General features: G+C 39.5%; 1 protein-coding gene across 2 annotated transcripts in view; it reads left to right on the forward strand.

The window, feature by feature from the left end:
• LOC139228246 (copine-8-like) overlaps positions 1-12806 on the forward strand; it is a 781549-nt gene that overhangs the window by 113732 nt on the left and 655011 nt on the right. For both annotated transcript variants that reach the window (XM_070859423.1, XM_070859422.1), the window contains exon 3: positions 6050-6096. In XM_070859423.1, coding sequence (XP_070715524.1) covers positions 6050-6096 — 47 coding nt within the window. The remainder of the gene's footprint in view (positions 1-6049; positions 6097-12806) is intronic.

Genomic DNA, 12806 nt, shown 5'->3' on the forward strand with positions numbered 1-12806 from the left:
CAGTGCTCCCAAGGGATTATGGGATCCCTTGGGACTCCAGCGGATGAGCCCTCTGGTGGCTGTACAGAGTATTTACAAGTTTACATCTATAACAGTGAATGCGGAGAAGCAATTTAAAACACAAAAGGAATATTGGGATGAATAGCTTGAGCATTGGAGTAAGAAATACATGCAGCGAAAATAGTAAACATTCATATCCTCAGGACATTCACAGCCGATTAATTACTTTTGAAGTGTAGTCATTGTTGCTCTGTTGGACACATTAAACTGTGGTCCCACAGGCAGCATCTGAGATAAATTTGATTTAATGGCCCAGAAATCCCTGTTGGCTGCTTCCCGCGGGCGATCGAGGGAAAAAGTTTAAAAAGATGCACACCTACCTGAACCTGCTACGTCCACGCGAGTTCCCGATCCTGAGGCCTGCACGGGCTGTGCGTCAGGATGTCCGTAGAGCTGGAGCTGCAGTCACATGGCTCTGGGCAGCCAACCCAGGCCAAGTATGTTCTCATTCATAATAATGGGAACTCCGTAAGTTGGAGTTCCCATTATTATGAATGAGAAACACCCCATAAACACTCAAAACTCTAATAAAAAAATATACCACATATTTTTATTAATTTAAATTAAAGTTACTTATGTATTATATAACAAAGACATGGATGAGCGTTTCAGCCGCAAATGAGCCGAGGGGCAGGGGCGGATACGGGCGATGTGACGAACTTGAAAACAGTCTGGTTCCGCCTCAGACAGTTGCCAGGGAGAGGGTTGGAGTCGGTGGCTAGAGAGTCGGGATAAATGGGTCCTTTTCGGGTTGGAAATCGTGATTAGTGGTGTGCCACAGGGATCGGTGCTGGGACCACAACTGTTTACAATATACATAGATGACCTGGAAGAGGGGACAGAGTGTAGTGTAACAACATTTGCAGATGACACAAAGCTTAGTGGGAAAGCGGGTTGTGTAGAGGACACAGAGAGGCTGCAAAGAGATTTAGATAGGTTAAGTGAATGGGCTAAGGTTTGGCAGATGGAATACAATGTTGGAAATTGTGAGATGATCCACCTTGGGGGAAAAAAAAACAGTAAAAGGGAATATTATTTGAATGGGGAGAAATTACAACATGCTACGGTGCAGAGGGACCTGGGGGTCCTTGTGCATGAATCCCAAAAAGTTAGTTTGCAGGTGCAGCAGGTAATCAGGAAGGCGAATGGAATGTTGGCCTTCATTGCGAGAGGGATGGAGTACAAAAGCAGGGAGGTCCTGTTGCAACTGTACAGGGTATTGGTGAGGCCGCACCTGGAGTACTGCGTGCAGTTTTGGTCACCTTACTTAAGGAAGGATATACTAGCTTTGGAGGGGGTACAGAGACGATTCACTAGGCTGATTCCGGAGATGAGGGGGTTACCTTATGATGATGGATTGAGTAGACTGGGTCTTTACTCATTGGAGTTCAGAAGGATGAGGGGTGATCAAATAGAAACATTTAAAATAATGAAAGGGATAGACAGGATAGATGCAGGCAGGTTGTTTCCACTGGTCGGGGAGACTAGAACTAGGGGACACAGCCTCAAAATAAGTTGAGGAATTTCTTCTCCCAGAGGGTTGTGAATCTGTGGAATTCTCTGCCCAAGGAAGCAGTTGAGGCTAGCTCATTGAATATATTCAAATCACAGATAGATAGATTTTTAACCAATAAGGGAATTAAGGGTTATGGGGAGCGGGCGGGTAAGTGGAGCTGAGTCCACGGCCAGATCAGCCATGATCTTGTTGAATGGCGGAGCAGGCTCGAGGGGCTAGATGGCCTACTCCTGTTCCTAATTCTTATGTTCTTATGTTCTTATTAATGTTGGTGAAGTCCAGAACCAGGGGTCACAGTCTAAGGATAAGGGGTAAGCCATTTATGACCGAGATGAGGAGAAACTTCTTCACCTAGAGAGTGGTAAACCTGTGGAATTCTCTACCACAGAAAGTTGTTGAGGCCAATTCACAAAATATATTCAAAAAGGAGTTAGATGTAGTCCTTACTACTAGGGGGATCAAGGGGTATGGCGAGAAAGCAGGAATGGGGTACTGAAGTTGCATGTTCAGCCATGAACTCATTGAATGGCGGTGCAGGCTCAAAGGGCTGAATGGCCTACTCCTGCATCTATTTTCTATGTTTCTATGTTTCTAACTCCCCTACAACACCACAAATGCAAAATACTGCGGATGCTGGAAATCTGAAATAAAAACAGAAATGCTGGAAATACTCAGCAGGTCAGGCAGCATCCATGGAGGGAGAAACAGAGTAAGTGTTTTGGGTCAATGACCCTTTGTCAGAACTGGAAAAAGATAGAGATGTAACAGGTTTTTAAGCAAACCTGTAAAAACCCTGTTACATCTAACTTTTTCCTGCATAAAGATTCCCATTTTACTTTACAAAGAAAGAGTGAAAGGACTGGAACACCAAAAGCCAGGGGAATGTTTAGGTGGGTTGATCAAAGGCATGGGAGAATAGATAGATTTTGAGAAGGTTCTTAAAGGAGTAGTAACACAGGGAGAGAGTTTAGAGAGGAGGTTTAAGAGAGAAGAGGCTCGGCCACTAAAAGTTCTACTACCAATGGTGGGGTGAGCGAGGGAGGTGCCCAAATAGCAAGTTGTCACAGAATTGACTTTCTGTTTATTTCCTTGAAACAGTGACTTTCTTTTGTGAAAAGCGGATAGTCATTCCACCCTATCACAGACCTTCCCTTTGGTTCTTTCCTCCCCTCCCTCCTTCCTCTGCCCCTGCACTTGCTTAAAACTTGTTACATCTCCAAGTGCACTCATGTGTCAGCCTAGATTGTATGCTCAAGTCTTCAAGTGAGATTGAACCCACAACCTTCTGAATCAGGTGAGAGCAGAGCTGCCACAGAGCCAAGTTTATATTAAGCCAAGTCTATAGAAGTTATGCAAACTTCATAATGCAGTAATCAGACTTAATGGCATACAGACTCCAAAAGCGATATGTGGGTATTGGAAAACATGCAGAGAAGTGCATCAAGAAGGATCCCAAGTGCAAACTTGATAAACTATGAGGGAACATTAAAGAAGCTGAATCTCTACAGTCTAGTAGGATACAAAGGTTTAGCGGGGACTTTTGTGAGGTAAATAAAGTATTAAATGGCAGAGGTAAGATGAACCCAGAATATAACGTTAAGGTCAGTCATGCCAGTAGAAAAAGTTAGTAAAATGAAATGTTTTAAATGTCTTGGCAAAATAATCACTTTTTAGTCAAAGGGCAATGAACATTTGGAATGATTTACTGGGTAAGAAAATGGAATCAAAGGCATTAGGGTAGTAATTTTTAATTTAGTACTGGAATGTAAAACTAGGATTGTGGGTCGAGCACCGATCTAGAAATTGCCCAATTTTCCATTCCATTACATTGCGTTCGACTCGCAATGCCAGTTTTATGCTCTAGAAGGAAGTTGAAAATTATCCAAATTATAGGAGTTGGATGTTAGGCTGGATGAGTTGAAATAGTAGAAAAATTAAATCAATCGATCAAATGGCCTTTCCTCATCTGTGATCTTTTTTCTTATGTTAATGATGGTATTAGAAAGAGGAACTGAGGCCTAGATGGCTTGGGAATTGATTTTTTTTGTCCATCTACCTGCTTATACTGGCAAGTCTCTACACGTTGGTACGATGATGGGTGCTATCACATTGGTTTGACTTGGCACTTGTGTCAATTTAGAAGTAGCTGTTTACAATGTGAAATGGAGATAGATTCGAGGAGAGCGCTTCTGATTCCTTCATTTGACACCTGTTTTTATCAATGTGAACTGGTGTTCATTCTTGATTGACAGCCATGATATCCAGTTCAATTGATACTCTACTATATGTTATAATTTTCTGCCATAGAGCTGTTAACAATAAAGCCTGATATGTCAGGTAATCAAAAATTAACATTTTTACATTGAGATGCAAATGTGAAGTGAAAAGAAGTTCATTATAAGATTGGATCAAGTAGTAAGATTTAAATCTTGCAATCAAGTTAAAGAAGCATTCATCCAATATAGCTTCTATTGAAAGCACACTTGTGTGCTGCAAAATTATGAGTAAGGTAAAAAAGTGAACTGATTGATAATCATTATAAATCCGCCATAAATTCAGTGTAATTTAGTCTTGAAATCTTTATTTTTTTTCAGCTTTTAAAACATCTAAGCTTGTTTCAAAAACCATTTCAATTGAGAAATTGGAGCAGTTTTGTAATATAAGCTGTTTGTTGGTGTTTTGAATTCATACGAATCCTACTGCAGGGAAGATTTGGAGATTGGAGCAAAACTGGAATAGGTCCATATATGCAATTGTTAAAATGTTGCAATTGTTCCTGACTTTAATATCCTGATTCTTTCTTCATGTTTGAACAAGGTTCTGCAGGACAGCAATATGAATAACATTATCCTCATAATCAGTGTTGTTGCCACTGATGAATTACCTTTGTCACTTTTATCTTGACATAGGAGTTATGGATGGTGTTACATAGGAATAGACCAGCCGATAGAACCTGGTCTGTCAGTCATGGCATTTTTTAAATTAGCATTCGCACCCTTTTTTTCATATCCCTTCATACTTATTATGTGCCACATAAGTATCTTCTATCCTTTTAAATGCCTCAATTGAAAAGGAGTGCTAGTATCTGACTTTCTCTGCTAATCCTTCATAGGCTTAAATCCATGACAATTAGATACCGACTCATTTATTATTACCGCATTTGTTGTGCTGGGAGATTAATTTGTTATGATGAGGAGAAGTTTATTTGAAATGGTCTGAACTGTGGCATCTTTAGCACTCTATTAGGCATTAATGAACTCGAGGACATCTATATTCTACCATATTAGTGATTGCTTCAGGATAAGGCAAGACTGATCAAAAGCTTTATATATGCGCTTTATTTTGAGTTTATTACTACCAATAAATCCCACATCCTGTTCATTGGTTTCTATTGGAACTTGCATGAAATGGATCCCGGACTTCTCACACCCATCTCTCTACGTTATTATCAATCAGCCTTTAAATCCACCTATTTCTACACAACTCTCGACATTGCCATTGATCTGTAGCAGCTGCCAAACAAAAATGGAAATTTTCGACCATTAAACACACAATTCAAATGCTGACTATCTGGATCCTACTACTTTCTAACCACGCCACATAACATTAGCACAATCTGCCCTTTGATTAATAAACAGGTTAAGGCTAAACAATTGTAGAATTTAAAACATGTTCAGATTAAAAGTGCAAACAATCTTAATTAGTAGCTAAACTGGAGGATGTGGGAGGAGGTGGTGGGGGGGGGGGGGGGGGGGGGGGGAAGGAAGCCATAACACCTATTCAGGTAGACCATCAAATAAATAAAAAATAGAGCATGATAGGACAGATATTTTAAAGTCCGTTACTGTAATTTGAGAGTGTAAAACTTGCACTAGTTAGCTTGATATTCTGTAAACCAGTTGGATACTCTAATATTTTGGGAGCCTCCCAGCGGGGAAAGACGTTGGTTCCAGGCAGTCTCCCATTTGAGGAGCGAGCTTTGGACTAAGAAGCTCACCATGAATGTGGCTTTCAAAGTAAAGTGTCAGATAAGTCTTAAAGTTGACGGCAGGGAGTCAGGGTTTCATTACTATCAGTAAGATCTCGCTGATCAATAAGAGACCCTGTTTGAGCAACATAGAGCTAAACCTGGAGCAAATAACTTACTTACTTACTTACTTACTTATAAATATATAAAGAAAAATTCTGCACTGAAGCTTTGGATATTCTTAGAACCTAGCCCATTCAATTTCAAAACCTTTGCTATCTGACCTCAATACTCTGAGGAATACATTGCATTCTCCAACCAACTCTATGCAGAGAAAGCCTTTTGTTGTGATGGGCACATAAGCTAAACCTGTAACTTGGATCTCTCCAAAGATATTTAAAGTAAATTCCTACCGACTGAGTTTGAGGATTTTGAAAGAAAGTTCCATCGGAATGTGTTACCTTGTGTTTTGTGATTAAATACCGTTCTTTTCTTTTCTTTCACAGTATGTGTTCTATACGCACAAGGAATTGAGACTACACAGTGGAGAGAGGTAAGTAAGAGCTTGCTCCCTTTGTTAAAATATATGGTGGGTAAAACTGCTATGATTTTAATTGGATTGTACCCCTATTTCCTTTCTGCCTCAGCGTCACTTCTATTATATCTGCTCTGCTTCATAGTTCCTCCAGCTTTCTATATGGAACAAATGTGGCTCATATGATAGCATTTTTCTGCTAAATGAATAATGGCCACTAGCTGTAAACAAGACCTTACTATAAAAGAAAAGAATTAAAGACTTGCATTTATATAGCGTCTTTCACGACCACTGGACGTTTCAAAGCACTTTACAGCCAATGAAGTACTTTTGGAGTGTAGTCACTGTTATAATGTGGGAAACACGGCAGCCAACTTGCGCACAGCAAACTCCCACAAAGAGCAATGTGATAATGTCCAGGTAATCTTTTTTTTTTGTTATGTTGATTGAGGGATAAATATAGTCCAGGACACTGGGGATAACTCCCCTGCTCTTCTTCAAAATAGTGCTATGGGATCTTTTATGTTAATTTGAGAGAACAGACAGAGCCTCGGTTTAACGTCTCATCCACAGCCTTCAAATTTCCCAATCCAAATCCCAAGTAACTCTCCACTTCAACTTCAATCCCTCTAGCAGGTACCAGTGTGTTTAACTCTTGTCTGATTGTTTCATTAATTAGAAAGTTTCTCGAAGGAGTATGTCATTGCTTAACAATTGTCTCACTTCCTGAGCCATGTTAACCATTTCATGTCTTGCTTTGTTGTCAAATAACTGAGCATGTCTGACCCATTCTTCAGTGCAAATTCATCATGCATTTCTGCATGCTAATTGTTTCATATACTACAAATCACGTCTGCACTCTTACATCGGTATCTCGATGCCATCCGATAAAAGCCATCTTGGGCTTCCCTATGTCTTGGAACAAAGAAATAGCAGACCAATTGAACAAATACTTTGGAAGACACAAATAACTTTCTGGATGGACTAGGGTATCGAGGGTCTAGTGAGAAGGAGGAATTGAAGGATATCCTTATTAGACGGGAAAGGGAAAGTGATGGGATTGAAGGCCGATAAATCCCTGGGGCCTGATAGTCTGCAACCCAGAGTACTTAAGGAAGTGGCCCTAGAAATAGTGGATGTATTGGTGATCATTTTCCAACAGTTTATCGAATCTGGATCAGTTCCCATGGACTGGAGGGTAGCTAATGTAACATCACTTTTTAAAAAAGGAGCGAGAGAGAAAACAGGTAATTACAGACCGGGTAGCCTGACATCAGTAGTGGGGAAAATGTTGGAATCAATCATTAAGGATGAAATAGCAACGCATTTGGAAAGCAGTGACAGGATCGGTCCAAGTCAGCATGGATTTATGACAGGGAAATCATGCTTGACGAATCTTCTGGAATTTTTTGAGGATGTAACTAGCAGAGTGGACAAGGGAGAACCAGTGGATGTGGTGTATTTGGACTTTCAAAAGGCGTTTGACAAGGTCCCACACAAGAGATTGGTGTGCAAAATCAAAGCACATGGAATTGGGGGTAATATACTGACGTGGATAGAGAACTGGTTGGCAGACAGGAAGCAGAGAGTCGGGATAAACGGGTCCTTTTCAGAATGGCAGGCAGCGACTAGTGGAGTGCAGGGCTCACTGCTGGGACCCCAGCTCTTTACAATACACATTAATGATTTAGAAGGAATTGAGTGTAATATCTCCAAGTTTGCAGATGACACTAAACTGGGTGGCGGTGTGAGCCATGAGGAGGACGCTAAGAGGCTGCAGGGTGACTTGGACAGGTTAGGTGAGTGGGCAAATGCATGGCAGATGCAGTATAATGTGGATAAATGTGAGATTATCTACTTTGGGGGCAAAAACACGAAGGCAGAATATTATCTGAATGGCGGCAGATTAGGAAAAGGGAAGGTGCAACGAGACCTCGGTGTCACAGTTCATCAGTCATTGAAAGTTGGCATGCAGGTACAGCAGGCGGTGAAGAAGGTATGTTGGCCTTCATAGCTAGGGGATTTGAGTATAGGAGTAGGGAGGTTTCACTGCAGTTGTGCAGGGCCTTGGTGAGACCTTACCTGGAATATTGTGTTCAGTTTTGGGTTCCTAATCTGAGGAAGGACGTTCTTGCTATTGAGGGAGGGCAGCGAAGGTTCACCATATAAGATTCTGATGGGACTGGACAGGTTAGATGCAGGAAGAATATTCCTGATGTTGGGAAAGTCCAGAACCAGGGGACACAATCTTAGGATAAGGGGTAGACCATTTAGGACTGAAATGAGGAGAAACTTCTTCACTCAGGGAGTTGTTAACCTGTGGAATTCCCTGCCGCAGAGTGTTGTTGATGCCAGTTCATTGGATATATTCAAGAGTGAGTTAGATATGGCCCTTACGGCTAAAGGGATCAAGGGGTATGGAGAGAAAGCAGAAAAGGGGTACTGAGGGAATGATCAGCCATGATCTTATTGAATGGTGGTGCAGGCTCGAAAGGCTGAATGGCCTACTGCACCTATTTTCTTTGTTTCTATGTTTCTATGTTGTGTAGTGACCAGGCTATCCAATTCAGTTTTCTTAAAAGTACATAGGCAAGGACACAAATGTTTCCAAGAGAAAGCTTATGATTCTTAACTACACTTTCCTGACTGTCACTAGAATGTTAGAAAAATTCCCATTTGGTGGTGTATTTTCCCTGTTCCTATCTTGCATCTTAAGTGGGGAATCCGATCAATTACTCATCAAATCTTATGAGCTCTGGAGTAACCTTACTGTCCAATACAATATTAAAGATAATCAACATCGATCAAACATTCCCACTTGATCCAAGTTATTAACACAAAAATAATTCTTTATAATGCTTTTACCTTCAAAACTTCCTCTCTCGATTTTACACATTAATTTCAATTTCCAAAGCAAGTAATAGTTTACAAAGTGTCTTTAACACAAGCTCTCGCAATTCAAGTGCTCGTAATTTATTTACAAGGCTACTTCCATATCTTGTCTCCCCCAAATGACATTTCTGTCTCGAGAAAACATCATGACTCAAAATTTCAATTCAAATACTGCCAATCTTTTTATTTAAATCTCTTTTACTGAATGAGAAGCTTTCATGTAATGTAAAATAACATTTTCCAAACAACCAAACGGCAACTTTTATTTTTTTTCTTCCTAGCAAAATCATTTTTAACATTTCACTTTTTTTTAAATTCTTATGTCCTAAACTAAGGATATTCACACTTTGAAATAACCAGACTGTCACCGTGGCCACAATGAAAGTCAGGTTTTTATTAGTTAATTAACCTCAATAATTCCCATCAAATTCAGACCAATACTTTTTTTTTTAAAACAAAATTTGTTATTAACTAAACACAATGCAGAGTAGATAAAAATAAAACTAAATAACACAGTAAGTTACATCAGTTTCCATATTCGTCTTTCTTTGGATGCCTTTCCAATTGACTGTAAAAGTACTGAATATAACTGGAGAAACAGTAGTTTTTGTATTTAACAAACATCACATTCTACACAAAAGGGAAAGAGAGCAGATCTTCCCCCAGCCTGTAGCCTCGAGAAACTCACGCAGGCCTCTCCTTTTAAAAGGCATTACACTCTCCCTTCTCCTTTTCTTTATCTCATTCATAGACTAAATTTAGTATCTTTCAAACCAATGTAATCAATGATTATGTTTTTTTTTTACAAGTAGGTGTCTTGGGCTTGCAAGTACCAAATTGAAAAGACAGCGCTTTGTTACGATTTGAATTGATTTAAAACGAAACCACACATTTTTAATTTAAACTATAAAAGACAATTGTAATTGTTTTTTTGTAATCCAATTAAAACGTTCAAATTTGATTTTTTTTTAGCAGACCCAATCTCAACTGTAACTTCGAGGCTAAAGTCTATCTTTTGTAAAACAAACTGTCTTTTGTGCATTTTTTTCATAGCTCCATAACTTATAATCAAAATAAATCCACACCTGCGTTTCTAACTTAAAATATAATTCAATTCTAGGTGCATAATGTACATTTTTAACACTCAATTTATCCACACTTTCATAAAACTTCCCACATCCATGTCAGAAGGGTTAAAAAAAAAATCATCTCGCTGTTCGAAAAGGTGGGTGGAGCTAAAACTAACATACAGACGCACTTTTATTTCTTTTAAAAGACAGGTTTTCAGACTAATGAAAAATTCTTTAACTCCCCAAACATTCTCAGTCAGGAAAACTTCCACAAAAACACATACACTTTCATACAAACTGAAAACTTTAAAACAACATTCTTCTTTCAGCAACTTATTTACTTCACCTACTCTACATTATCTACCTCACCTACTCTCTACCCTTGAGAGCAATCTTTACACAAGGAACTTCGTACCCTTGAGAGCAATATTTTCCCACGTGATTTTTCACCCTTAAGGGCAATCTTTACCCAAGGAAGTTTACCCGGAGAGCAATATTTACCCAAGGAGCCGTGACTTATCTCTACCTAATGGCCATTCTTTAGTTGCTTTATCCGCAGACCCGTATCCTAGTTCTGATCCTCGAATTGGCCCGCCGTCTTCCTGACCCGAATGCTGACCTCCCTATCTAGTAGGTGGTAAAGTGAACGTACTCACCCGTTCTTTGATGTCAGCATTCGATTCGGTACCAGTTGACGGGCCTCGGGGATCCTGCTGATTATGCCAATTGTTGTGGTAAAAATTACCACTCTAGAGTCTGCTAAGTACAGCAGGTAAAGCATTTATTCAAGGAAATGCAAGGGAATGATCCTCAGTTGCCTGAGATACCACACTGAACAGTACAGCATTTGCAGCGTACCTTTATAATACACAAGTTACTGTAATTTGGGTTGTTTTGCAACAGTCATATCACTACACACTGTTTCAACACTTAACACATGAGCTTCACAACCCGGTTAATCAATGGAGTTATTCAAGTCTAGCAGGTGTCTCCCATTATCTTAACGTCTTGGGCCTCTCATTCCCATGGCAACCCATTATTTGGCCTTCATTCTCCCTATCTTCTTGTTCTGAACACAACAATGAGTAATTTTCCCAAACTTCTAAATGACACTTTATTTTCCCAAGCTCCTAAATAAGCTAGCTGTCTCTAAAGATACCTGTGGTCAAGTATTCCATCATGCCTCGGTGAAGAACCATTACCATCCACAGCGTTTATTTCAAAGATGCACTTTATTAATAATTCAAGCATTGCCATTATAATGTTAGCATAGCTATTATAATGTAAGCATCGCCCAACTTGTCCCACTTCAAATGAAAGTTCTTTCTTTTGTTTTGAGCTATAGGGAGAATATTTTATAATGAACTGAAATCCCACATATAAATCAAATATAATTAATATCATTGCAATGCTCAAGAGAATATAAATACATATTCTACATTTTCTGGGACCTAAGGCATTTGAGTTATTAAAGACAAAATTTGATGCTGATGCACTTGCTATTAACAGAAAACGCTCAAAATATTAACACACACAAATGTAAATGGGCATCATAGGGGGGATGAAGTTTATCAACTCTGAACAGCAAACATGGTGATCGTTATTGGGCCTGAATTTGCGGTCGGAGGCTTCTCGCCGTCTGAGGCCTCCGAACAGCAAAAGATCTACACACCTACCTGATGGTCCTGGATCCACAGAGACTCGCACTCCTGGGCATCTATGTGTAAACATGCGTAAAGGCCCAGGGGCACAAGTGGATCACGTGGGCCGGCCCAACCAATGAAAGAAAGGGGATCTCCATTCATACTTACAGAAGCATATGTATGGAATCCCTTTAAGCATGAATGGGAATCACATAAAAAAACACATTTACATACCAAATAAATATTTAAAAAAATTATATATTTAAAATTAATTAAAATACAATTTAATTAAACATTTAAAACAAATTTATTTTTTGAAAAATTAATGTTTTAAAGGGACTAACAATAACTTTACCTTATTTTACAGGTGTTTTAATGTTTAATTAATTAAAAAATATATTTTAATATTCATTTAAACTCTTACGCTGGTGAAAGCAGGCCTTACACCTGCTTTTACCAGGTGTAAGAATTTCATGGGCTGGGTAGTAGTTGGGCAAGTCCCTCACTGCCCGAGAAATCCATTCCCAGGGATGCAGATGATCTGTCAATCTTGACAGATCGCAAGTTCCAGGTTTTCACGCATGTACCCGTCACAAGAAAATCGGGACCAATATTTCCGAGCACAGCAGAAGGAAAACATAATGTGATGGATTACACCACACAAATTGTGCTGGTTCTGACTGAAGGGAGAATCTGGCCCTTCATTTTTTTTTAATGTTCTTCAGATGAAGGCATAATGTTGTGAGTGGGTTTAAATGGAAAATGCACCATTCTCCCAAAACTCAACATTGATTTTCACCCTTCTAAAGACACAATTTGCAGAAGTCAGGTAAGTGGCAAAAAGAAAATTTAAGTGAACAAAAAAAAAAACAAGGCCCCTTGGCGACCCGGCAACAATGAAGATCCTAAATCAAATCCTTGCAGCAGATAAATTGTGACAAATGTTGGCAAACTGCAGACTACAGCAAATTCCATGCTGTGAAATGAATAAAATCAATGTCCCTACTTAAGCGAGGCACAGATCATTTGCCAGATTGGAAAAGCAATGAAGATGCATTAGATTTGCTTCACAGCTGTACACCCCCCATAGGAGGTTTGACAACCCGTTTTTCTGCTCGTTGTC

The sequence above is a fragment of the Pristiophorus japonicus genome, chromosome 17, assembly GCF_044704955.1.
Source record: "Pristiophorus japonicus isolate sPriJap1 chromosome 17, sPriJap1.hap1, whole genome shotgun sequence".
In the NCBI taxonomy this organism is placed as follows: domain Eukaryota; kingdom Metazoa; phylum Chordata; class Chondrichthyes; family Pristiophoridae; genus Pristiophorus; species Pristiophorus japonicus.